The sequence below is a fragment of the Rhinolophus ferrumequinum genome, chromosome 8 (assembly GCF_004115265.2).
Source record: "Rhinolophus ferrumequinum isolate MPI-CBG mRhiFer1 chromosome 8, mRhiFer1_v1.p, whole genome shotgun sequence".
NCBI lineage: Eukaryota > Metazoa > Chordata > Mammalia > Chiroptera > Rhinolophidae > Rhinolophus > Rhinolophus ferrumequinum.
In genome coordinates, this window is record NC_046291.1 from 3830574 (window position 1) to 3855743 (window position 25170).

A 25170-nucleotide genomic window follows, 5' to 3' on the forward strand; every position below is an offset into this window, starting at 1 on the left:
GAAAAGCCATGGTGACGTGCAAGTTCACGTTCCGTGGCACCAGGGCTCCCCAGCAGATGAGGAGCTTGCTGGACAGTAAGTATCGGGGCTTTGCAAGGCCCCCCGCACACCAGTGTCAGAATGTGGGCCCCAGGTCCTTCATTTAACACGCAGCCCAGCTGGCCATCACCGGGCTCTCAAACTCAACACCAGGCAAACCTCAAAAGATGCCTCCTTTTAAGGGGCCCAGTGACAGGAGCCGTTCCAGCAACAAATGGACCCACTCTCGTGCCCTGCGGCAGACGATTTCGCTGTAAATGTGCACGTTAAGAGTTGTTCCTTTTCCTGCATGTCCTCCGGCTCCTGTGGCCCAATCGCCCCGCACCCACAGGCTGGCTAAACGCCCTCCTATTTTGTAGAGAGCCTGACAGGGGGCCAGCAGCGTGTCCGCAGAGGCCTGCAGGCTGCCTGCGAATGGAACACGTAGGGTAGCTCTTTGGTGGCTGCTTCACTGCCAGATGAAAACCAGCCACGAGGGGCGTGCATTTCAGAGAGGAATGGTGGCCTGCGAAATCGGAGTAACAAGCAGGTGCGGCAGCAGGGTGACCCACGCGGGAGGAAGGCGCCCACACGCCTAACTCATAGCCAGCGGATGTGTCCCCCGGGATGTCATGCAGCCCACCCCAGCTCACCGATTTCCAAACCACACGTGCAGACCTTGGGACAGAGCCTTCTCCTCACTGTGCAAACCAGGGGGTTAGGACGCTGTGATTAGGTCAGGATGTGTCGCCTGCACCCTGGCCACCTGCAGGGGACAGACGAAACACCTGGTTTTCCATCTATAGGGAATCACTAGACTTGTGGCAAAGTACCCCCCACCGCTGGGCTGGTCTTCCTGCCTCTGCCAGCTCTGGGGGCCGAGAGCGGTCTGTGTCACTTCCAGCCTCCCTGGGGCCCAAGGCAGCTGACCTCTGTCCACTGTCCTCATTTCCTGCATTGAGGTCGGCCACCCTGAGGTACGAGTTGGGATGAACACTCTGCTGGCTTTACCTGAGGTCCTTCCCTGTGGCCGACACGTGTGGTCAGGTGAAGGGAACTGGTACAGAAGCGGTGTGTTAGCACTCAGACGAGGGCCGGCAAGGCCCAGGGTTCAGGTCCTTCATGCAACAGTGGCAACGATAGCTGTCCTGGTCCATGGCCGTACACCTACCGAGAGCCCTGTGTGGCCATCTGACACTGCAGGCGGTCAGCCGGGAGCCGGGGGCGAGTAAAAGCATCCCCCTGCCCCAGCTGCAGGGCCCTCACTGCCTTGGGCCTCCCGTGGCTCTGCCCGCCAAGCTCGCCCTGCCCAGTGCACACGGCAGGCTGGGTGGGGCAGAGGAAGAAGTGCCGCCTGGAGAATCAGGGGAGAAGGGTGCAGAGCTAAACCCCGAGTGTGCCCTTCAGACCTGCTATTCTCGTAGCAGAAGTGGCTGCAGGTTCAAGAGGACTTTTTAAGGAGGATGGAAATGCCTCTGGAGGCTGGAAGTGACACAAACCCCTCTTGGTCCCCAGAGCTGATGGAGGTAGGAAGATAAGCCCAGCGAGGGGTACTTTGCCACAAGTCTAGTGATTCCCTACAGATGGAAAACCAGGTGTTTCGTTTGTCCCCTGGGGGTGGCAAGGGTGCAAGCAACACAGATGGACGGGGACATCCTGACCTAATCACAGCTTCCTAACCCCCTGGTTAAAGAGGATTAAAGAAGGCTTTTTAGGATGATGGAAAATGCCTCTGGAACAAGGCTGGCCCTTCCCCTCGCACGAGAACAAACCTCTTCCACGTGTCCCATCTACACCCGGGCACAGCAACTCCCCTTGAGCTTGGCGCATGACCTGGGAGCAGCCTTCCCCCTCCTGGCCCCTCAGGGGGCAGGTCGAGAGATGTCAGCCAGTCTTGGAAATGCAGGCCCCTCTGTACGGGCCAACCTTCCCTGAGTGCCACCCACCAGAGGCCTCCAGACTCCGCAGCAGCATCTTGGGAGAAGGGGCAGAGAGCTCCAGGGAGCCTGATGGTCTGAACTCACACCTGGGGTGACGGACAGTGAAAAGCTGAAAGCAACTCCCACCCGTCAGCTGACCAGTCAGAGGCTGGAGTCAGGAGCAAAGCAGGGAGAGAAACGGGCTGGAAGGATACATGAAGGCGCCTGGTCGCCCCTTGTCTTGGCCTCGACCCCGCTCTTGCAGCATGAAAGAGGAGCCAGGACCTCTGTGTGCTTCCTTGCTTTGTCTCTCACATGAATGCCACAAGCACCCAAGAAAGCAGGTGCTATAGTCCCCACTTTACAGACGACAAGACTGAGGCCCGGGTGAGGTCTAGCCTGCTCGTGGGGGCAGAGTGACGACCAGAACCCAGCTTGGGCTGTTTCCAAAGCTGCTGCCTTTGTCCTCTCCCGAGCTGCCATAACAGACACAGGAGAAAAGCCACTGAGCTTGTTATCTTGGTTTTATCTTTAGAATAAAATTGGGAAAGCACCTTTCCTGATCTCAATACTTTAAGAGACTAACCTTGTTAAGAAGTGGTGTTCCTTAAGTGACAGCCACAAAACCACAGAGCCTGGGAGTTTACTTAGCACCTTCCAGGAGCCTCTCCTGGCACCACGACACAGCCTGCAGGCCTCTCGGCCTGGCTCCCTGCCTTTGTCCCACGGACTGCAGGTCTGAGTGAAATCAATACTTCCAATAAGCCACAAAAGGCTCCCCTTTGCCAATTTTCTTCAAAAAACGTGCTCAAAGGGCCCTCCTCCACAAGCAGTAGGCAGGCGGTCCATTTTGTAAAGCCGATCTCTGCGTTTCCTCCTCGAGGACGAAGGTGGAAGGACCCACGTGCGCCTGGGGAAAACAAGAACCTACCGTGTCTGGTCGACGCCTGTGAGACTGATCGGTCTGTTTGCTAAGCCTGCAAAGTGATGCAAATCTCGGCCATCCGTTCTCCACAGTGGCCCCTAAGTATCGGGGAGACAACGTGTCACATGGCAGGGGTAAGCACGGGAGAGGGCGACCCCTGCCCTCAACTGCCCACCTCACACGGGCAGGAAGCAAGGGCACAGACATGGACACGCAGCCACCCAGACATCCTACAACCCGCGGACTGCACGGCCTTTGCAGCGTCGCACTGTCCTCTGGTGTCACACCCACTAACCCTCTGGGGGTTACTGTGGAACCACAATAGCCCCGAGCAAAGACCGAGGCTCGGAGCATGGGCTTTGGAGATGGACTCCCAGAGACAAACTCCACATCACAGGTATCAGCTGTACGGCTGCCATGTCCTAAGCTACAACATGGGGACAAAAACTGGGCACAGCGGCTGTGCTTTGTGGCCGTCAAAGGTGCCAGGTGCAGCTGTGAGGGCTGGAGGGACCCGCCTGCTCCAGGTGCCACGGCAGGTGGGCGGGCTGCCACGGCAGGGGCACACCTGGCTGCTGCAGCACCGACGGGTCACACCATTCCTAGAGTGCGTTCTGCGGGAGGGCCGGGAATACCAGCCTCTCCATCTATGGGCCCTTGGGAGCTGCTCTGTTTGTTTCTGGCCTTGATCCCTTTAGTGCAGTGGACGTGGGGCATGCATGGGTGTATGTATGTGTGTGCATGTGTGTGCATGTGTATGCGTGTGCATGTGTGTACCCGCCCACCCTTGAAGCCACCTTGCTTCGGGGTCAGGATCCTTGGTGGGAAAGGCCTCTTGAAAGCCCAGTGACCGCTTAAGAAGCAGTGGCCTTAACATATTACGGCACATTCATGGCTGTTACTACACACGGGGGCCTATCAAGGGGCATTTTAAATCTTCTTCCACTTGCGGCACCTCACGTGACTTCACAGAACATTCCGGCTCCTCTGGCCCATGCAGGTTTCCTCCTGGCCCTCAGTGCTCTGTCCTCAACAGAACCAGGGCTGTATCCAATCCCTTAGCACGACCTTCCCGGTCACAGAGACACTCATCCCCCTGGCATTTAGTTCACTGGAAAAGGGCGCTATGCTTCGTTACAGCTGAGTCCAGAGACAGGCATCCCTGCCAGATGCCGGTGGCAGTGTCACTTTGTCACCTCTCCCAAGACTGTCAGGGAAGCCCTTCCCTGGCAGCCATCTTCCCACATGGCACAGCCACTGGTTTTTGTTGTTCTTTGGGAAACAGAGTTGATCCCAGGGGATTAAAAGAATCTCACATACCCGTTGTCAAGATGGAACAGGATCGTTAAAAAACAAAACCAAACCCACTGGAGACAGGAGTGTAATGGAAGACACGAGGATTTTAGAATCACAAGTACTTTTTATAACCAGGATAAGGTGATCTGAGACATCTTGCTTTCCTGATGCCAAAGCTAGTTTTTATTAAGATTTTAAGCAATTTTGTGTTCGTTTATATTTTTGCTTCAGTCTTACTTTTTCTTTTTTCTTTTTTTTTTAAGCTGCGTGGAGTCCACTGTTCCCGCTAGCTTAGAGCAGTGTTGATAGAATCTGGATCGGCTTGTATGCCCACAGTCCCAGGGACACTGCTTCATACCCGAGTCTCAGGATGCCCCATGCCTTGCAGTTCTCCACGCTGCCTTCCAGGCTCTAACAGTACTAAGTAGCTGGTGCATCTATCTTTCCATGTGATGTCGTGTCCCATTTTTGAGGACCAAGGTCCCCTCTATTGTGTGTGGAGCGTGCCACTGGATTGATACCCCACGGAGCCTTCAGCCAACAACTTCCTTCCATCCACATCAATCATGTGTCATGGCTCAAACTTCAATTTTGAGGGAAACACAATCTCTCAAATACTTATTGAGCACCTACTATGGTTCCTCTGGAACTTTATGAAATAAGCCATTATTCTTAGTTTCACTTAACACATTTAGAAAGCTCGAGTTTGGCATTCCAGAGTGAAAACATATGTACCTTTCTCAGGTTGTCCATTCCATGGCCCCGGAAGCAGTTTCCCGGGGAAGCTCCTGGCTTCCTGGAGGCCTCCGCAGGAGTCGTTCACAGGGTGTCAGAGGTCTGCAGCACAGAGGTCCTGCTCGCTCGGCAGTGGCGTAGGTTTGGTTTTTGGCCCACTCCTCAGCAGGGGTGCTGCTGATATTTTGGGCAAAGCAATTCTCCCTTTGAAAGGCGTGTCAGGGGTTTTAGCACCCCAGGCCCCCAGGACTAAATGCCAGTCGTACCCTCGGCTCCACGGTCAATTTCAAATGCTCCCTGAGCTGAAAACCAGTGCAGGTGTGAGAAGGCACGGCACAAGGGCCGTGCGTCCTGCACGTCCAACCCCATGCTCATCCGCGATGCACCCACCTTCCCCGAGGCGCCTCTGGGTGATGAGTTTGCGAGCTACTTAGGCTGGTCCGAGGCCTGTTCCCTGTCTGGGCGTCCTCTTCTCTGCTTAAACAGTTATCTCCTAATTTCCTTAAGATCATCAGGATTGGTGTGAAACCAGGGCAGCCCTTGAGGAGAAAGTCATATGCAAGTCATCATGAATATGTCTTCATTCTCCAGGGTCATTTGTCTGAGACCATGCACATGAGAGATGCTTTCTGTCTGAGTGGGTCCCTAAGTCTGAGTGATGTGTGCTCCAGGTAACGTCTGTCTTCTGGACCCCAGGCTGACGAAATTTTGTATTAGTTACAAATGACATTTAATTATTTGAAGCTTTAATGGAGTTGCTACTGCTGTCCCCACTCTCTGGGGCCCCAAGCAATTTCTCAGAGAAACAGGGACTCTGCAGCTGGGGGGAAGGCTGGCTTTGTCCTGCTGGCTTTGGATGGTGTGCCCCAAGCCCAGAGATCCCGCTCCAAAGCCACAACTGGGGACGCAAGGCGGGGCCCTGGCCGGCCGGGCTGCTTCACCACCTGTTGACACTGCTGAGCACGACTGTGTGCACCTTCTACCTTTATGAGCACGCAACCAAACCATCAGGATTCTATGACTGAAAATTACCTTTTTGTCCTGCTGGTCATTTTTTGTTAAAGGCCTTGTCATCTGCCAGTGGCCTAAAGAACAGTAAACATCAGCTGGGTGCTTGTCTTTCCCCAGGCCCCCCAGTTTGGGGGGTTGTGACGGCGTTATGCCTCTGGACCCCTTTGGCTGCCTCCTAGGAGGGCTGTGCAGCCAGCAAGACGGGCTGTACTCTGGCTCCTGCACGCACAGACTGAGTTACTCGGGCCAGTTTCCTTCTCTGTCGAGGTGGGGAGTGACGTTGGTCTGTCCTGTGGCTTCCAAGAAGCCATGGCTGTCATGTGCGGGGACGCTCACAGGTTCCCTGAGGGTCCGCAGTGTCAGGGGTGATTGTCACTCCTTCAGACTCACTCAGTGGAGACACGAGGCACCATCTTCTACCGGGCCTCACTCTCACAAGGTCTGTCCCCTCAAGAGCAGGCGTTGTGGCTACAGTGCAAATCCTGCCAGGACATCACGCTGGACAAACGTCTGCACTGGCTACCCGTGCACGCGAGGACCCCATACGCTCAGCATGCTGTCAGGGCTCCCTCTTGTAGCGCGTATGACACTTCATTCCTTTTTGTGTCTGAGTAATATTCCACTGTATGGATAGACCACCCTGCGTTTATCCATTTTCACTTGGTGGACATTTGGTTTGTTTTCACTTTTTGGCTATTATGAGTAACGCTGCTGTGAACATGTATGTACAAACTTTTGTATGGACATATTAATGTGTTTTCATTTCTCTTAGGTATATACTTAGAAGAATTTCTGGGCCGTATGGCAACTCTACGTCTAACTTTTAGAGGAACCGCCAGCATTTTCCACAGTGGCTGTGTCATTTAATGTCCTCACCGGAAGTGCATGAGGGTGCCAGTGTTTCCACATTGGTACCAACACCTGCCACTGTCTTTCTTTATTATTATATCCATCCTAGCGGGTTTGATTTACATTTCCCTAATAAGTAATGTGTTTGGTATCTTTTCATGTGCTCATCAGCTTGATTTTTAAATTTGTAAATCTTGAGAAAAATGTCTATTTAGATTCCTTGCACATTTTAAAATTGAGTTATTTGTCTTCTATTGCTGAGTTGTACACATTTGAAAATATATTTTGGCTACTAACCTACTAGATATACGGTTTTCAAATATTTTCACTCATTCTGTGTGTCTTTTTACTTTCTTGATACTGTCCTTTGAAGCACTAAAATTTCTAACTTTGATGAAGTACAATTTATCTATTTCTTATGCTGCTTGTGCTTTAGCTATCATCAAGATTTACCTCTCTGTTTTCTTCTAAAAGTTTCATAGTTTCAGTTTTTATATTTAGGTCTTTGATTCATTTGGAGTTAACTTTTGTATATGGCATGGTATACAAAAGGGGTCTACCTTCGTGATATCCAGTTGTCCCAGCACCACTTGTTGAAAAGACTATTCTTTCCCCACTGACTTGTCTTAGCATCTCTGTTGAAAATCAATTAATCCTAGATGTACGGGCTTATTTTAGGACAGTCAATTCTATTGCACTGATTTATAAGTCTGTTCTTATGCCAGTACCACAGTCTCAGATTACCGTAGTTCTCTAGTAAGTTTTGAAATCAGGATGTATGAGTCCTCCAATTTTGTTATTTTTCTTCAAGATTGTTTTGCCTATCTGAGGGGCCTCTTGAATTTCTACATAAATGGAGAATCAGCTTGTGCCTTTCTGCAAAAAAAACCCCACCGCATTTGTGATTCTGAAAGGGATTGTGTTGAATCTATACATCAATTTGTGGAGTTTTACTATCTTAACAATTTTAAGGCTTCTAATCCATGAACACAGATGTCTTGCCAATTATTTAGATCTTTCATTTCTGTTAATGATGCTTTGTGGTTTTCAGCATACAGCTTAAATTTATTCTTTCTGATGCTCTTATAATTGAAATTGTGTCCTTGGTTTTATTTAGAATTGTCCATTGATCATGTAGAGAAGCACAACTGAGTTTTGTCTATTGATCCTGTATCTTTCCATCTTGGTGAACTCATTTATTAGCTCTAATAGTTTATTGTGGATTCCTTCAGATTTTCTATATACAAAAAATATCATCTGCAAATAGTTTTACCTCTTCCTATCTAATCTGGATGCCTTTGGTTTCTTTTTCTTGCATAACTTCCTAGCTTGAACCAACACTGAACAGAAGTGGCGACAGTGGACATCCTGGTCTTGTTCCTGATCTCAGGGAGGATGCTTTCAGTGCTTTCCCATTAAGTGTGATGTCAGCGGTGGGTCTCTCAGAGATGCCCTGTACCGGGGTGAGGTAGTGCCCTTTTATTCCTGGTTTGCTGAGTGTTTGTACCAGGAAAGGGTACATTTTTCGCCAAATGTATCTCCTGCATCTTGAGATGATTATGTAGCTTTTGTCTTTTAATCTATGAATGTGTTATACGACATTGATTGGTTTTTGTGTATTGAACCAACCTTGCACTCCTGGGAAAAATGACATTCGATCATAGTGTATAATCATCTCACTGGGGCCGGACACTGAGATACTCTATGGGTTGGAGCACTTGCTGGGCTGGTACACTGGAGATGCCTGGCCACAGCAAAGTCAGTAAAGAAAGAGGACACATACCTGATTTCTCGAGAAATCAGGAATAAGTTCAAGGATTTGGGCTAAGACTGGGAGGGGGACTCCAGGAAGGATTGTGGACATTTGTTTATACTACTTGGTGCAGACCAGGGCTTCCCACACTTTAATGTGCATAAGAATCACGTAGAGAAGTTATAACTCATCACTGGGCCCCACCCCAGGGATACTGACTGGGTAGGCTTGGCGTGGGGCCTGAGAATGTGACTTTCTAGGTGATGCTGTAATAAACTACTCTACAGATACCAAGCACAACACACATAATTCTTGTGTGTCAACAGACCCCCCTAGAACTTGAGAGGGCATGGGCCACTTGTGTCTCTCACTGCCAGCATGTGGGACCCAGGTACAAAGCTGATTGCGTTTTCCAGATAAAAAGGATCCCAGAAAATTTCATAAAGTTTTCTTTTAGCATTAAATCTACACGATTAACTGGATAGAGATAACGGCTAGTCTCATCTTACAAATAAGAAAATGCCCTGGTTTTTACAAAATTAAAATTGCAGAAGATGCTGGCCATGCAACTGAAGTAGAAATCCTCTGGCCCAGCTCCACATTTCCTCAGGCAGATACTGTTAAGTGCGAGGCCGTCTGAAATACAAACTGAACGTTTTCAACTGGCAGTGTTGGGTCAGGGACATGCACAGAGGGCAGGTCAGGTGGGAGGACGTGGTTACACAAAAAGCTAGGGCTCGAACCCCATGCCTGTGTTGGCCAGGTATTGAGAGGTCTCAGCGCTGTTTTCCACAGAAGCTCTTAAGAGCAACTACAGAGAATTAAGACTTTGGAATCATGACTGTGTGACTTACAACATCAGGTTTGCCACATGAATGCAAACTAAAACGCATGATGCTTTATTACTCTTATTTAAGTTACCATAATTGAGACTACTAGATTTTGTAAGTGGAAAGATGTTGTAGTTGTGTTATTATACATAATAAATTTATACTAGTTTTACACACACACACACACACACACACACACACACAATGGTTAACAAGAGTATGAGCTGGGGCCACGGGGCGGGGAAGGAAAGGACACTGGCAAACACAACGGCATCGCTAGATGCTGCAACGGACCACTGGATTTGGCCACATGATGTGGGACATGACAAGCACAGGAGCAGAAGGACCCAGGATGGGTTTCAGGAGTCGGATCCGGGGCTGAAGTGATCTGTTCCATTGTCCCGTGTGACCCTGGACAAATGACTCAAGGACCTGAACTGCACATTCTTCATCTAAAAAATGGGGATCATCCCGTGTCACAGGATAGCTCCATGCTAAGGAGAAGCACACAGTGCACTGTGAACCCTGGACGCAGGTTTGTTTCTGTCTCCTTCATTATTAGGAAGAAGAAAGCAGAACAGGTCCTCAGAAGAGAGAAAGTTTCTAGGGCAAAATGATCAAAACACCACCGAAAGCAATGACCCTTTGGAAATGCTCTTCTGTTGGAGGACTCAAAACGGAGGCAGCTGTCTTCGAGAGTATTTATAGGTCCATGTTTAGAATGTCTTCCACGATACGTAATTCTAGTCTAAACAGTTTCACCTAGACGTTATATTCCTTTACAGACGCTCACAAACGGACAGAGGCTTACACGTGCTCAGGGCACCTAGAAGACAGCCGAATGCTTGCATCTCATCTACCAGTGACAATAAAATTTCTTAAAAAAACAACAAATAAAACAACTCCTTAATTGTCTCCATGGCCACATTTCAGAGAGTAAATGATCAGGATTTTCAACCCACGACAGACCCCTGGTCGCAAAGCCGGCTCCCAGGACACAGTTGGTCTCCTGCAAGATCAAATAAGTACCTGGGGTGTGTGTGCAGCAGGAGGCCGTAATGAACTGACAGCATATTTGTCCATCTGGTTCAAAGGCAAACGGACGGTGCGGTTTATCCTTTAGAAAGTGATCCCATTTTGCTCGACCTTATGGAGAATCTTCTTAAATTCGCCTTTCTTATGATTAGAGCTAGGTTACGCTGAGCGCTTCTTCGGAGAGCAGTGCGGCTGAGCTCCCTGGCCACGGCTGACTAGATGAATCGCTGTATCTGTTGTCAGCTGTAATCTATAGGTATTATTTTTGAGGCAGTGTTAATGCACTTGCACTTCTCATTTGTACATTTTCCTAATTGGCTTAATATTTATAGTGGAATATTTCTGATCTGGGCTCAGAGCTCTGGTAAACTAGAGCACGTTTAGCAACGTGCTAATGAGGACCATGCAGTCACGAAGGGTCCCTACGTGAGCTGTGGCTCCTGGAGTCTGATTCCAAGCCGGCCCGCTACGAGGAATCACTAAAATATCTTAAGTAAAACCCACGGTCCCCAAGCAGCTGTTGCATTTGCAGAGCCGTGGCTGCATAAACTTTACTGGCAGTAAATGTCAGTCCTGCACACAGACTGGAGTGCCCGCAAATCCCTGGCTCCTTGGCGCCTGCCACTGTCGCCCCTTGCTCAGGACACTGTCTCTGCCGAGCCGGGAGACCAGGAGGCTGGGCCCGCTCTGCAGGCTCGGGCCGGGGCAGGCCCGCTGACGGGCGCATCACGATGACAGAAATTCACTCTGAGTTGCAATTAGTGGCACTGTCATTTTCGGGGGCTCCTGCCAATTAATTAAGCCTGTCAAACAGGGAAACCACAGCGCTCACATGATAATTTATATTAGAAGAGACGAGCCTCACGGAGCACAGCGGCTTCTCTACTAACAGAATACTCCCTCAGAGCGCTGGAATAAATAAGAGAAACTAAATAAAACAACACAACAGAAAAACGTGCGTGGGGGTGGGGGCGGTCTGTGCGGGGAAGAAGAAAGTGAAGCTGCCCTTGTTATGGCTGTAACTCTGATCGCAGGAGTAGAAGACAGGCTGATTAAAACTCCAAACGAGCCCCCAGCTCCCTGAACCCTCGGCGTCCGTCCGGGATGATAGAATCAGAGGAGTTTATTCATACCATTAAGCCCCAGAGAACTTAATTGAAAGGAGAGCACAGCCCGGACCTTGACAAGCGGGAGGTCACAGTAATCGCTGCCGGACATACTTAACATTAAGATAATCAGGCCATTAATTACCCTTTGGATCATTAAATCAGCCAGTTGCAAAATGAAATTTCTGCCTCTATTACTCACTTGAGAGACCACAGGGGTGGCCTTTAATTTATCAGGGAGCTTGAGATACAAAGGCTGGGGCTGGGGGAGGGCAGGCAGGGAGGGGGACACGCGGTGGCGGTGACGCAGGGCAGGGCATCCATCGGCCATGCTCGGTGATCGTGGCAAATTAACTAGGTAAGATAACCTCCGCTTCCAAAGGCAGGAGCTGGGGGTATGTAAATAGATGAGGGCAGGCAGGGAGACCAGAGTCTGCACACCACTTAGGAGGATAATAAAGGAAATCATCCTTGATTATCAGTGCTAATTTGGACACTGCCGGTAGCTTGTTATGCGTGTTCTGAGTAGCATTTAATTAATTCAATTGCTTGTTAATGAGGGAAGTGACATGTGGGGAGCAGATGCCACCCAACTGCAGATGGGCTCTGGTCATCACTGCAAAGTCCTTTTTTTTCCCTTCTATTTCTCCCCCTGCCCATTTTCTTTTCTTTCCTTTCTTTCTTTCTCTCTCTCTTTTTTTTTTAAAGAAAGAAAATAAGAGGTTTCAAGCATAGAGGAGCACTCAAAAGAGACAAAACATTGACCTCGGCGGGCCAAGAACTGTTGAAAAATAATAAGATGAGACAGTCCTACGGCGGTGGGTACCTGTGCTCCCTGAGGCCCATCTGGAACAGGGCGTCTCTATGCCAGAAATTTGAGCCTGAGATTACTATTTTGTGATCTTATGATCAAACCCAACGAGACAAAGACGTGGCCAAGTGGTACTGCTTTTAATACCTCAGAGTTAGCGGTGGGGCTCCAATTATTTTCAGTTTGGACCCATTTCCCCTTTATCAATACCGCCCTGTGCATAAATAAGATGAAAGTGGCATTGCAGAATCAAAAAGGCCGGAACTCGGATCACGGGCGGGCGGACTTGGCCCATCTAGAAGTGTCCAGCCGGTCTCTCCCACGCAGATTTCTGGCGTCCGGCCCAAGTCTTCCTCCCGAAGGGACATCTTTTTATAAGTTAAAGGCGAGAGGGGAGTTTTAGGTACGCAGGCGAACTGACAAATAGTGACAGGAAGAGAAAGGATGCTGAAAGAGGGACAAGTGTGTATGCTAAACCAGCAGACTCCACGTGGGAAGGGGTGACTTCAGCTGGGCTCAGAGCTTCTCTCAAGGGCTCTGCGTGGAACACAGATCTCCACTTCCAGGCTCGTTGGATTTCCTAGACTAAACCGGCAGACTCCCAAACCACCATGTAAATAAGCTGTCTGCGCTCACATGCCCTAGCAGCTGGTCCCTGCAGAACTGCATGGGCCAAACGCCCGGACACTGAGACACAAAGATGGGAGGGAGACGAAGTGGGAAATGCGGCAGAGGGCTCTGTGCTCGTTCTGGCAGGGAGTGATTGTCACCGCAGTCGATCCTAACCGCTCCTAAGTGAACCGGGGCTGAGAGTAAAGCATGACCCGCCACCAGGATGCAGACTGGCCCCTCAAACACCCCTGCACGGCCACAGGTGAGAGGCTGTTCACGCAGGTTTGTGGAGATGGCTTTGCCGTGCGCTGGAAATGTCAAAGTCCCAATCTCATTCAGACGCACGAGGGATTCCGAGGCCCCGAGGTGGCAACAGCACCTGACAGGTGTATTCCAAGCAAACCAGTTCTGTCACCTATTCATTTGTTCATTCATTCACTCAAGAAGCAGGCACTTGACTGTTTTAATATCTTGACCTCTGAGCTTATTATTCTTTCATTTGAAAGGGTCACTGAGGAGCTTGGTGACGTCTCCCTTGGGTCACAGTGTGTGTCGTCACACTGGAACCAGAGCCGTGCTTGGCTGCTCCCGACCCCAGTGTCCACATGTGTACAACAAACTACACAGTGTCAAACACAAACTCACAGGCTGTGTCCTCAGGCCCGGCCAACGGCCCCTCCTCAAGCCCCTAAATTCTGGCCAATTCTGTCTGCTGCTAGTACCTCTACCCTTCGTCACACCCCCATTTAAAGTCAGTATTTTAAGCGTGTGCTTAAATGGTATCAATAGCAATTAGAACGGGGAACTCTGATTCCCCCCCAGATGTGGTTAATTGTTACCGCATCGATCTGTACACGCTCCTTTCTCCAAATTAAACCTCCATTACAGACGGGGGAGGGAAGGGAGGCCTCTCCCCTCCTGTGACAATACATTTCATATCGAATGCACTGGAAAAAATGGCAGTTGTTGCAGAATCCATCCAAAAAGATTTTTTTTTTCTTCCTGGGAGTAATTAAAAGATGCTTTTCTTGACTAATGATGGCCGGTTTCGGAATGGGAAGTCAATACGGCTTTGCCGCCGTCAGCTTCGATTGATCACAATACTGTTCAAGTTTGAACGGCAGTTCTCAGGGTGGCTGAGCATGGCTGGAACCAATTATGAGCCGTCCGAAGCTGCCCTAATCAGGGAGTGGGGGCAACAAGCCGAAAGCCAGCCAGCTGGTCAGAGGCGCCTGCTCTCCTAACTCGCCCGCAGGTCTGGGTGCCTCCCGTGGGCAGCGGTTTCCGAGGGCAGACTGGTTGTTTCTCTGGAGAAGGATCTGCCTTGTTCCACGTCCCCATGGTGCTGGTGTGTGTGTGTGTGTGTGTGTGTGTGTATGTGTGTGAGGAACAACACATTTCTAATTATATTTCACTGCCAGAATGAATCTCCTAAACAAGATGGAATGGACTAGAGTGTCTCAGGAACACAGCTGGGCCCTTTTTCAGAGAATTAGACCACATATGTTGCACTTGACTTTTCCTTGGATAGAGATATAAATTTATTAAAACATTTCTTTTTAGTATTACCTTAGGGCCACGTTACAAGAACCCTCCAGCTGTTTCTATCAACGACGACAGGTTTTGCAGAGACCAAAGTGGGGTGGGTGGGAGGGGGTGTCTTTCCTTCTGATCCTGACTAGATATGCGTTCTCACATCCCACACGGAAGTCCACACGGGAATGCCAGCCCACACCTTGAGTTTTTCATTTCTATTTGAGGAAACTGCAGAGATAGTAAAGGTGGACGGTGTCTGAGTTACTGTTTGATTCCACTATGACCCCATATTGGTTTTTATTTTTTCCACAGTGTATCTAAGGTTGGCATATGTGCCACCAGGACCACAGTCTTCCGACGGGCTGTCTCCACCCCTTCCAAGGATGCTGCTAGCTGCCTTCGGACCTCCTGGCCACAGGCGGAACATACGCGAACACGTAAACAGACCCAACCTCCGCCCCCCCCCCGCCCACCCCCAGCGTTGCTGTTATACCACCACCCTGGCGGCTCAGGGGCTCTCCCAGCCTCGGCTCTGGTTTGGCCCCACCCACCCCACTTCTTATTTACTCGAGGGAATAGCCCCATGGGTGACCGCCCCACTGACGTCCACACTTACCCCCAAGGCTTCACACGCCTGTCCTTGCCCAGGCCACTCCCAGCCTCCAGCACATGCCCCAGCCCCTTAGGCCAGGAAATCGCCCCAGATTTCAAAGTTCAGCTTAGACGTCATCTCTCCATTGGAAGTTCCCTGGAGCACAGTGGTGGTCAGAATCCCTCCATTCTGTGATTTCTCCCCAGTCCTGGTACCCTCAGCTGACCCTGAGACCATCCACCAACCACTGCAGGGGTATAATTATCCTTTTCTGTGAGAGGGCACTCAATGAATATTGGCTGAATTTAATTAAAAACAGAACTTCCTGGGAGAATTCGTTAAAGGCACAGAGTGGTATTCAATTCTCAGAAGGGTTTATCTCCTTAGAGATGGACGGATTTCAGAAGTTCCACAGCTACCTTTGGAATCACCAGGTTGACCACACCCATCCCCATCACCTTGGAGAGGAATTACAACTTGGCACTGCTCTTTAGGGAAGTATGTGTGACCGAAGGATAGGTGGGGTTTAACGGCAGTCACTCCATTTATGAAAAAGGAAGATTGAAATGGCTGTAAAATATAGAGATGTCATGTGTATAACACTAGATGGGAGACAACGTCACACACTCAAGAGCAAATGAGAACTACAGCACACCTACACACACAGTCCTCACTTAGGAATGAAGGGAACACGGATACAAAATATTTACCAGTTAAAACATTAACCCACATCTTTCTAAAAGAAAACCAGTAAAATGCACCTAAGCCATCAAAAAAAAAAAAAAAAAAAGAGAGAGAGAGAGAATAAAGAGAGAGAAAAAAAGAAAAAACTAACCCACGACTTTGTTTCCAATCATTCTAAACGCTCCTAATTAGGACAGATGAAAAAATAAACTTTTCTAATTCATGACACTAACAACAGCACACATGCTCCTTTTACACACAAACAGGAAAGTGCAGGAAGTTCATTTTTCCAACTTATTTTAATTTTCTGCACTTATACACAATCCAATTTCTACTTGTTTTTCATTTTCAGACCTAAATATCCTCCAGGGAAACTATATCTATGAAAAAATGTTTATTAAAACACGAATCAATCTTTTAAGAATGTCGCTCATCGGTGGCCTGGCTGATTTCTATGTCAGCGTTAAACACATCGAGATACATAATTTTTAAAAGTGTATCAGTCCTTCAGTTTGTAATGAAGTTGCCCACATTTACACCACATGCTACAACTCGCACACTAACAAACCCGGCGCTGTAAACAGGTACGCTTCGGGCACCTTCCTTGCGGCCCGCCTCTCTCTGCCCCCACAGAACACCTAACGTGAAGAGCGGAACTAATAACACACCAACTTCCTTCTGTAAAGTGAATCGAAGGTGGCACCACAAATTCATGTTTCAGGGGTGAGGAAACAGAGTCCGCCCACTGTCAGCACTTAACGTCACTTAGCGGGACAAACCCATTTCTTATCCTTCACGCGTGGCCCAACCACAGGTTGCGCTTGGACTTCTTGTTGTCTGACTACCAGCAAAACCAATCAGAGAAATTTAAAGAGTGCTCAAGTTGGGAGGCCTCCTCTCCCTTCATTTCTCCGCACACCTGAGACGGGAATGCGGAAAGGGAACCCCACACCTACTTCAGACGTGGGAGATGCAACCCCAGGAGAGTACCGCAGAGATGGAGCGGTCCTTTCTGCTGCTAGGAAACAGGCTTCCCCGGAAGGCGTGCCATTTCATCACCTCTCAGGTACATTAAATATGTATGTGTACTCAAAAACGGTTTATAATCGCTGTAAATGAAAAATGGGAAACTAAATGGCCTCAAAATAAATGCATTTTTTACACTGGGTAACAATTAACAGTAATGAGGAGTCACCATACATTATGCCATACTTGCCTGATTAAGTGTTTAGAAAATAAAGTATATTTTGTTTCCGTAAACACTCATTTTGTATGTGTGCGTGCGAGCCAACTGAATAGGTGCTTATCAAAGATGTAAGAATGACAAAATTAAAGAATCAAAAATTCATAATTGGTGTTAACAGCACAGCTTATGCCTATTAGAAATGTATTAATTAAAGTGATATATTCATAAGGTTATAAGCGTAATACATTTCTAAGAGGGAGAGAGGAATCCCCAAGGTGTAAAACAAACATAAAAATGAAGGCGCTTGAATTATGCACGTCTGCTGACGACCAATTTTAAACACAGGCATTTCCATGCTGGTCTAATTACCATTCCTACAGGTTGCCAGGGCAGTTGCAATTGTGGCTGTCATTTAGGTCATTTCCAGTTGTCCGTTGGCAAGATGCCCCGTAGCCACGCCCCTCCCCACGTTCCTACCTTGTGGAGTCCAGTGAAGGCTTCGTCCGGCCCTGGCTGTTCTCTTCCCAGACGCTGTTGGCCAGCTCGTTCCCAATAGACGACATCACCTGGATGAGCTCGATGGGCCAGTCGTCGAGGTCCAGAGACCGGACTCGAGAAAGGTGGGTGCCCAGATTCCGGTGGATCCCTGAGCACTCGATGCACATGAGGGCTCCCAAGTTCAAACTGGCCCAGTTCGGATCTGTGGGAAGAGGGGCAGGCACCACATGCGGTCACACCACCCTCGCTCACCCTCTGCGCTTAGGATCTTAGCAACAAAGCAGCCAGTCAGTGAGACTGCACCCAGAGTCCCTCCCTAGAATCACACGGCTTGAAAGCACATCCCTGCCAGTACTTGGTACTGGTTTAGGGGTCTCAAAAGACTGGACATGCTGGTGGCAACCCTTAAATATCTGGCTTTGGATAAAGCCTTGGAACTTCCTACACTTTCCGATATTTTCACAGCAGTGTTCCCCTCGAGAGGGCAGATGCACATGAAAAAATTCATGCGTGACTTGGTGTCCACTGTGGATGGCAGGTGACAGAGGGAAAGGTGTGCTGACAGGGATGGTGATGGAAGCTGGTCGTCCCCGAAGCTAGAATGTCCCTCACAACTGCCTCTGCAACCACGGGCACATCCAAGTTGTCAACAGTCACATGATGGGCGTGGTTGCAAATTTCAGAGACGAAAGAGAGGCACACTAGGATGAAAAAATATGATTTTCAGTGACTTTAAGGGTACCCACTGAAGCAACTCCCCGTTTTCCATTCTCCATGGTGACAAGATGGCGGGCACGGTCAGTCCTTTGCTGAGGTCACTACCCAGCTCCATCAGCCAGCCCTGACTCAGAATGAATGGCCACGTGCTTTTCTGATACCGCGCCACAGTGGGTCACTCCCTGTGTGACACGGGCTCGCATCACAGGACTGAGTACTCGGGCCCAGGGCTGGCTCCATGCTGGAATCTACAGCAGATCTGCGGAGCTGCGGCTGGCCTTGACAGTCAATGGCTTCCACATCATTTAGGAACAATCAATGTTTACTTCAGGTGCACCTGAAGAGTCCACAATAACAACAAAAACCCAGGCAGCTGACATCATATTTATTTCGAGTCATTCTACAGATGACAAATGACCAGGAATGGCTGTACGCTAATTCATCAGAAATCAGCCAGCCATTTATTTAATGTCTAACTGGTACTCAGGAAGGTGGTGACAGAGGCCATGGGGAATACACGTGAAGTCTGTGACCTCAGAGACGTTCCAACTGGGAAGAGAAAACAAATGCCCCAAATAATAGCAAGTTTTAAAAAATGAGTGAGGAAATGCAGACTAAATGTTGAAGAGTACAGCCAAAAGAACAAACGCACAGGCTGTATGGAGGAGGGTTTGGCCCGGGCCTTGTGGGGTGTTTAGGGAAGGAGGTGGTGGCATGGCGAATAGTTTGCGGAAACTCAGCCTCCCTCCACCCCCAGCTCTCACCTTGTCTCCCCTCCCCTTCACGGCCCAACTTCTAACTGGTTGCCTCTGCTTCTGTGCCTCCCAAACGTTGCAACCTGGCCTCCATCCCCACCTTTCCCCTTGAGCAGGGCAGCCAGAGTCACCAGCCACCACTGTGGGCAAAACTCAAAGGACCCTGTTTGGCCACCATTTTACTTACTTCTGATACTTCTGACAACACTGCCTTCTGATGCCTTTTTGGTCAAGACCCTCCCTGGAATTTTCTCCCACCTTGATTTCCTTCCCAGCTTTCCTGCCTGAATCTGCCCCTTACCTCAGGGGGTCTTGCAGGCGTCTCTTCTATCTAGTATGTTCTCTTCCAGGCAAACTCAACCCAACCCAGGGCCTTGCTTACCACCCAATGCTATCAACCACCCACAGATATCCTCCACCTGCTCCTCTCCAGGGCCCACATGTAGCTACCACTGCACATTTCCGTTTGGATATTTTGCAGGTACCTCCCATCATCTTGCACCCTGTAAGTATCGTCTCCCGAAAGAGACCTTTCTGCTGCAGCAAACGGCTCTGGCATGCACCGTTATTCTGTCAGGATCCTGGGAGCCCACCCTGATTCTTCCATCATTCCTCCAGGCTATCAGCAAGTCTTCTGTCTCTCTCAAATCCCACCCCTTCTCGTTCCCACCCCTCCTGGTTCCCACCGTGCCCACCTGGTCCATGCCACTGTCACAACGTGGGGTGCCCCAGCTTGTCAGCGGCCTTACCTTCCACTTCCTGCAGCCCACACTCCACACATCCGCCCGGGGTCTACACGGAGAGTCCTATCATGTGGCAGCCCTGGGGACTCAAAACCTGCCGGGGGCTGCCATTTGCCATTCCAACCACGTCCAAAATCTCTATCAGCAGGACCAGAACACTGGTGTGAGAACCCCGGGGCCTCAAAGCTCTGAATAGTCTCCTGCCTCCATCTCCGGCATCAGGCCACACTTGCCAGCATTGTGACTCCCAGGCTCTACCCCAGTGGGAGGCCCTGGGCTTGGTCCCCAGGGCTGACAGCCGAGAGTGTGACTGCACTTCCCTGAGGCATGGGGTCAGTAGCAGAGGCTGTGGAAGCCCGAGTCCCGCGGTGTCTGTCACACCCGTGGTCATCGGGCCCGCCCTCCAGGCCGACCTTGGCTCAGACCCATCTTGCCTGCCAGACCCGCCAGGGGGCAGCAGGGGTGCCTCCTGGCTGCGAAGCCTGAGGAAGCTGCAGTGGGACCCCATGAAGAAACTGCAGAGTGGGGCTCGGGGGAGATGCAGACAGGGCAATTTCCTAAGACATCTGTGATCTATAGAAAAATTAGACAACCCTGATCACCGAGGACCCTGCCAGGCAGATACCTGGGGTTAAAACTAGAATGCATCCTGAACAGATCTTTACTCCACAAATATCTAACAAGCTTCCCTGGGCTCTCCATGACGTACTGCCCTAAGTACTGCCCCATTTCACAAGGCACCATGAAGTTTCTCCATCTCTGTGACGACGTTTTTACATGACTTTTTAGGTGTGTGTATGTTTCTCTAAGAGAACAGTTACCCTGTTGACTTGTGAATCATTGGGGTGCACTGCTGGGAAGCTGTGACGTTCTGCAATGTGAACTGGGCTGTGATGGACATTTGAGGCTAGTCTTTGCCGCTGTGTCCCCGGCTTAGTTCCCAGAGGTACACGGCCGGAGTGAGGGGACGACCCCTCGATGAGCGCTTCTTGTGCACGCAGCCATACCGTCCTGTGAGGTCTGTACAGTTCCCTGTCCGTGTGTGGACAGTATGTTCTCTAGCACTTTCACCTAAACTGGATGTTCTCACTTAAAAATAAAAAAGCCTCTGTCAATGTGTCATCTACTCGTGTCCTTAGTCTCCGTCCCTACAGCAGGCGGCGGAGAGGATTCAAACCCTGCTACACAACTGCTGTTTTTATAACCTGGGAAATACTATTGACTGTCAGACTCTGCATTTCCTCCCCTATAACTGGGGCCAACTGGAGCTGTAGGAACTGAAGAAGACAGACATGGACCCCTGCCATTCCGGCTTCGTCAGACCACCCACCACCCACTGTGGAGCCCAGGCCCGCTGTCCCAGCGCCCACTTACTCTGGGTCTCGCAGTCCACACAGTGGGAATTCCCTCGGATGTTTCGTATCGACTGCAAAGCCATGGCCTCACTCTGGCTCGTCAGCCGGGACTGGACATGTAGGAAGACACACAAACGCAAGCTATAAGGATTCCGAGAGAAATGCTCGTATCTACTAATGATGTCAGGGAAAAACAAACAGATCATGAGCAAATACAGGATGAGGGCGATTTCAAACAATTACGCGTCTGCTAATGAAAAAGAGTAAGTGATGGAGGAGGCATTACGCATTGCGAGGAAGCATCCCATGTGAAGATTTATCACAGGAGACTGACTCTTCCAGACCTGAGAACAAAGATAAGTTCTGGATCATTTGTGAATGAACGTGGACAAAACATATAATTGGTTAATGTACTTTCACTGTTGTGTGTCTACTAGGTATGAAGATTAGAAAATGAGAAAGAAGTAATCTGCTTATAAGCAAAGGGTGAGGTTTAATTGGCACTGTTAAGATAAATGAGGTGTGATCAAAAACTACGGTGAATCCTGCTGCTGAGTGCCATCCAACAGAAAGGCAGGGATCTTCAATATGGAAAGTGGCACGCTGAACCACAGTAGTAAGTTTCAACTTGTTTGGTGCAGTCAGTCGGGTATGAGCTACGGTTGAGAGAAGGTGTGTTTTAAAGTGTGCCGTAAATCATCTTCCATTATGACAATGCTCTGTGCCACACATTGTTTCCGGTATATGACAATTTCTGTCAAATAAAAACATTACTGTGTGTCCTCATCCACCTTACTTATCAGATCTGGAACCGCGTGACTTTTGGCTCTTCCCCAAAGTCAAAATGATTCAGGACATCGAGGCAGCCACAGCAGCACAACTAAAGACACTGACGAAAGAGGACTTCCGGAACTGCTTCAGAAAGTGGCAAGAAAGATGGCTAAGTGTGTTCTAAGCGAGGGGGAGTATTCTGAGGGGGATTAATGGCAATGTGTCTTTTACTGTAATGAAATTTTTTTTATTTAAACCATTCACCATACTGTTTGATCACACCTCGTATATCACGATTCCCTGTCAGAAGACCATGTCCACACCACACTTCAAGTTTCATTTTAAGAGTATCTCAGTGGCTACAGTAACAAAGTCACAGGTATGGGGCAGGGAGGAGTGGAGTACAGCTGGGGGCGTTTATTCTGACACTTACACTTGAACGCCTTCTCTAAGCAAGTTTAGAAAATACAGAAGGGGAAAAGAAGGACATGAAAATCTATAAGTTATGATATGATTATCACAGTTCAGTTTAATTAACGTTTGATATCTGCTCCTGTAGCCTTATCCTAAGCACACGTTCGTATGTTTTAAGCCAACACACTATCTACTGTTTTGAAATCTGCCTTTCTAGTCTAATGACATATTGTTATCTTTCAATGCCACCACTTGCTCTCCAATACCATCGTTTTAAATGTCTGCTTAATGGTCCACTTATGATGACTTATTTATGACGTTTACTTTGATTGACATTTAAGTTGCTTCCAATTTTTCTCTCTTGTAAACAATGCTGAGTCTTTGCATGTATTTGTGATTACTTACTAAGGATAAATTCCTGGAAGCTGAGGTGTTAGGTAAAGCAATATACGTATACCGTTTTTAAGGCTTATGCTACGTACATTTCATATAATGGTTAAAGCCAAATAAATTTCAGAGGGCACTTAGAATAAGCTTCATTTTTGTATAAGAATTTTTCATAAATTGAACCATCTCCCGTCAAATTGTTTGCCATGAAACAATTTACTGCTTACCACCTAACAATAAAATTTATCAATGGCTACTGCTTAATAGCACAATTTATTATTGGGGGTTTATTCCCTTTGGTTAGATACCCAAGTATTCCAAGAATGTTAAACAATTTATATTGGCATCTGGAGTGTGTGTGTGTGTGTGCACATACAGGGATGTGTCTGTCTGTCTCTGCCTACCTGTAAAATATCTGTGACATACGGATGTGTATGGATGTCTGCACCTGCTACCCACTCTGAATTATCCACAGGCAGCTAACATTCCTTAAAGCTCATTCTCAGCCGAGTCTACATTTTGCCCTCAAGCTATCCCTGTGGGTATTACCTCCATGCTGTACACTTTCATACCTGTTCAGCAAGCACCCAAGGTGAACAGGTATGACTCTGCCTTCCTGAGTCCACCCAGGAACAGCACCTTCCTAAGAGTGCTCACGGCTAGCAGGAGAAAAGGGGCAGCATTTTAAGGCTGTGCGTGTGCACCAGGCCGAGGTGACGCCGTCTGTTTTCACAGAGAGCGGGAAGAGCCTGGCCAGGTGTGAGAAAGGCCATCGCTCTCCCAGGTCCTCCTGAGTCCGGCTGACGTGGCGTGCAGCCTGACCCGGGTGAGACATGGGGACTTTATACAAAATTTGGACGCGTCTGTCTGCTTGGCCACACAGGCCCTTCCCACTCCTGAAACTCAATTTCCGTGCTGTGTGGGTGACACGTGTCATCGCTCCTGATCGGCGAGGAGACGCAAGAGCATCGTCTGTGGCTGTGGGACTCATTAAGTCAAGGTGCTCAGAAATGAAAGGCAGTGATTCTCCCCACCTTGGGTATAAAACAGCTTTAAAAAAGAGAAGCAAATTACATTATAATAATAATGACTGTGGTCTGGTTTACCCTGGTTAAAGAGGGTAATAAAATAAGACACTCCATCTTTCTGAAAGATAGACTCTCTTCTTAATGACAAAGCTGGACATAAATCATTGGCAGAAATTTCTTTAAATTGTTTCAAATGAAACTGCAGGTCGGTGGGCAATGTTCTTTCTCTTAGTTTCTAGTTGATCATAGTTTAAAAAATCAAAATGTTCTCCACGACTCTGAAATATCCCAGAAAAGGGGTTAAAAACATCCAAGCATTAACATTTGAAGAAATCTTTAATGGCGAAAAGGAAAAGGAAAAAAAAAAAAACGACTTTTGTATAAGGATCATCACTGGGCAGGAATCTAGAAAATGCAGGTTAAAGTCTTTTTTCCCCTGGCTACACAAGTGTAAAATAATTACCTCTAATTATTGACTGAAACGCATACCAGATTTTATCAGCACAGTTCTGAAAATGCACACTGTATCTTCTCTAACTCCCTGTATCTCACATCTGTGTGTCTACTTTTCCTGTCTGTAACAAGAGTCAGTTTCTCACTTGACGTGGATTTGAATCTTGTGTGTTTATGAGAACAGAACAGTGCCCCTTTTTAGCTTGCATCTCTTTTCCTGAGTGTATTCTGCCTAAAACAAAAATAAATGTGGATGCATAAGTGACAAGAGCCTAAAAGATGCCATCATATACAATAAAAAGGTCCCTGGCTTACATTTGGGATTAGGTGAGAGTAAAGATTTAAAAAGGGATTTATCTGTTGTCCGAAAATGGTTAAGCTAGGATACGAGTATATGATATTTGATACAAATCGACACAAAGTGTTTCTTATCTTTTCCATTACTTGGCTTTTTGCTCAGAAAGAATACCAGGGTCTTGTCAATCACACGTATCATATGATACTTCCGCTCCCTTGGGCATCTCTCTCGGCCTCCACTTCCCTTTAATGATCAGCAGCTCTTGATTTCGGGGGGCAGCCTGCTAAGGGCCTTACCTTATTCTTGCTGCTTTCACACGACTGTAAGCTGGCTAGGATCTGGCTCTCGATGGCTTGGACCCATGCATCTCGCTCTTCATACGTGGTGGCTTCAAAGTGCCACGTCTGGCCAGTGAGGGACACAATGATAAACTCAAAGTTTTCTTCTTGCTCTGAAACACAGAGTGGCAGGGATGAAGAGTTTAGCTTTCATGCGACCGCGGCCCCTCTGCCAGCCCTTGGTCACAAAAGTGCCTTTGGGTTCAATCGTGCCCGCATGGGGCTGGCGGCACCGAGCACAGAGTTGCAGCCACAGACCTGCAAACACTCCAGATCTGGTTTCTACAGCCAGGCCGGCTTAGCTAGGTTTGGACCAGTGCCCAGGGGATGAGATAAAGAAAAGCAGCTGTGATGTCAGTGTTTCTGTGTTAGGAGCCCAGGGAGCAACAACACGGAGCAACTTAGGAAAATAACATTGTAACTTACTGCTGACCACTGATACCTGTGGGATGCAAAGTAAGTTAATACTGCGAATCTCAGGATACAGCTTTGATTTCTCTGTAGGCCTCTTTGTA

The 25170-nt window shown here is 48.6% G+C and overlaps 1 protein-coding gene across 12 annotated transcripts in view; it reads right to left on the reverse strand.

Moving 5' to 3' along the window:
• AGAP1 (ArfGAP with GTPase domain, ankyrin repeat and PH domain 1) overlaps window positions 1–25170 on the reverse strand; it is a 513101-nt gene that overhangs the window by 41716 nt on the left and 446215 nt on the right. For all 12 annotated transcript variants that reach the window (XM_033111679.1, XM_033111676.1, XM_033111678.1 and 9 more), the window contains 3 exons: window positions 24614–24768; window positions 20986–21076; window positions 17376–17598 (listed from right to left, as the gene is read on the reverse strand). In XM_033111679.1, the coding sequence (XP_032967570.1) occupies window positions 17376–17598; window positions 20986–21076; window positions 24614–24768 (469 nt within the window). The remainder of the gene's footprint in view (window positions 1–17375; window positions 17599–20985; window positions 21077–24613; window positions 24769–25170) is intronic.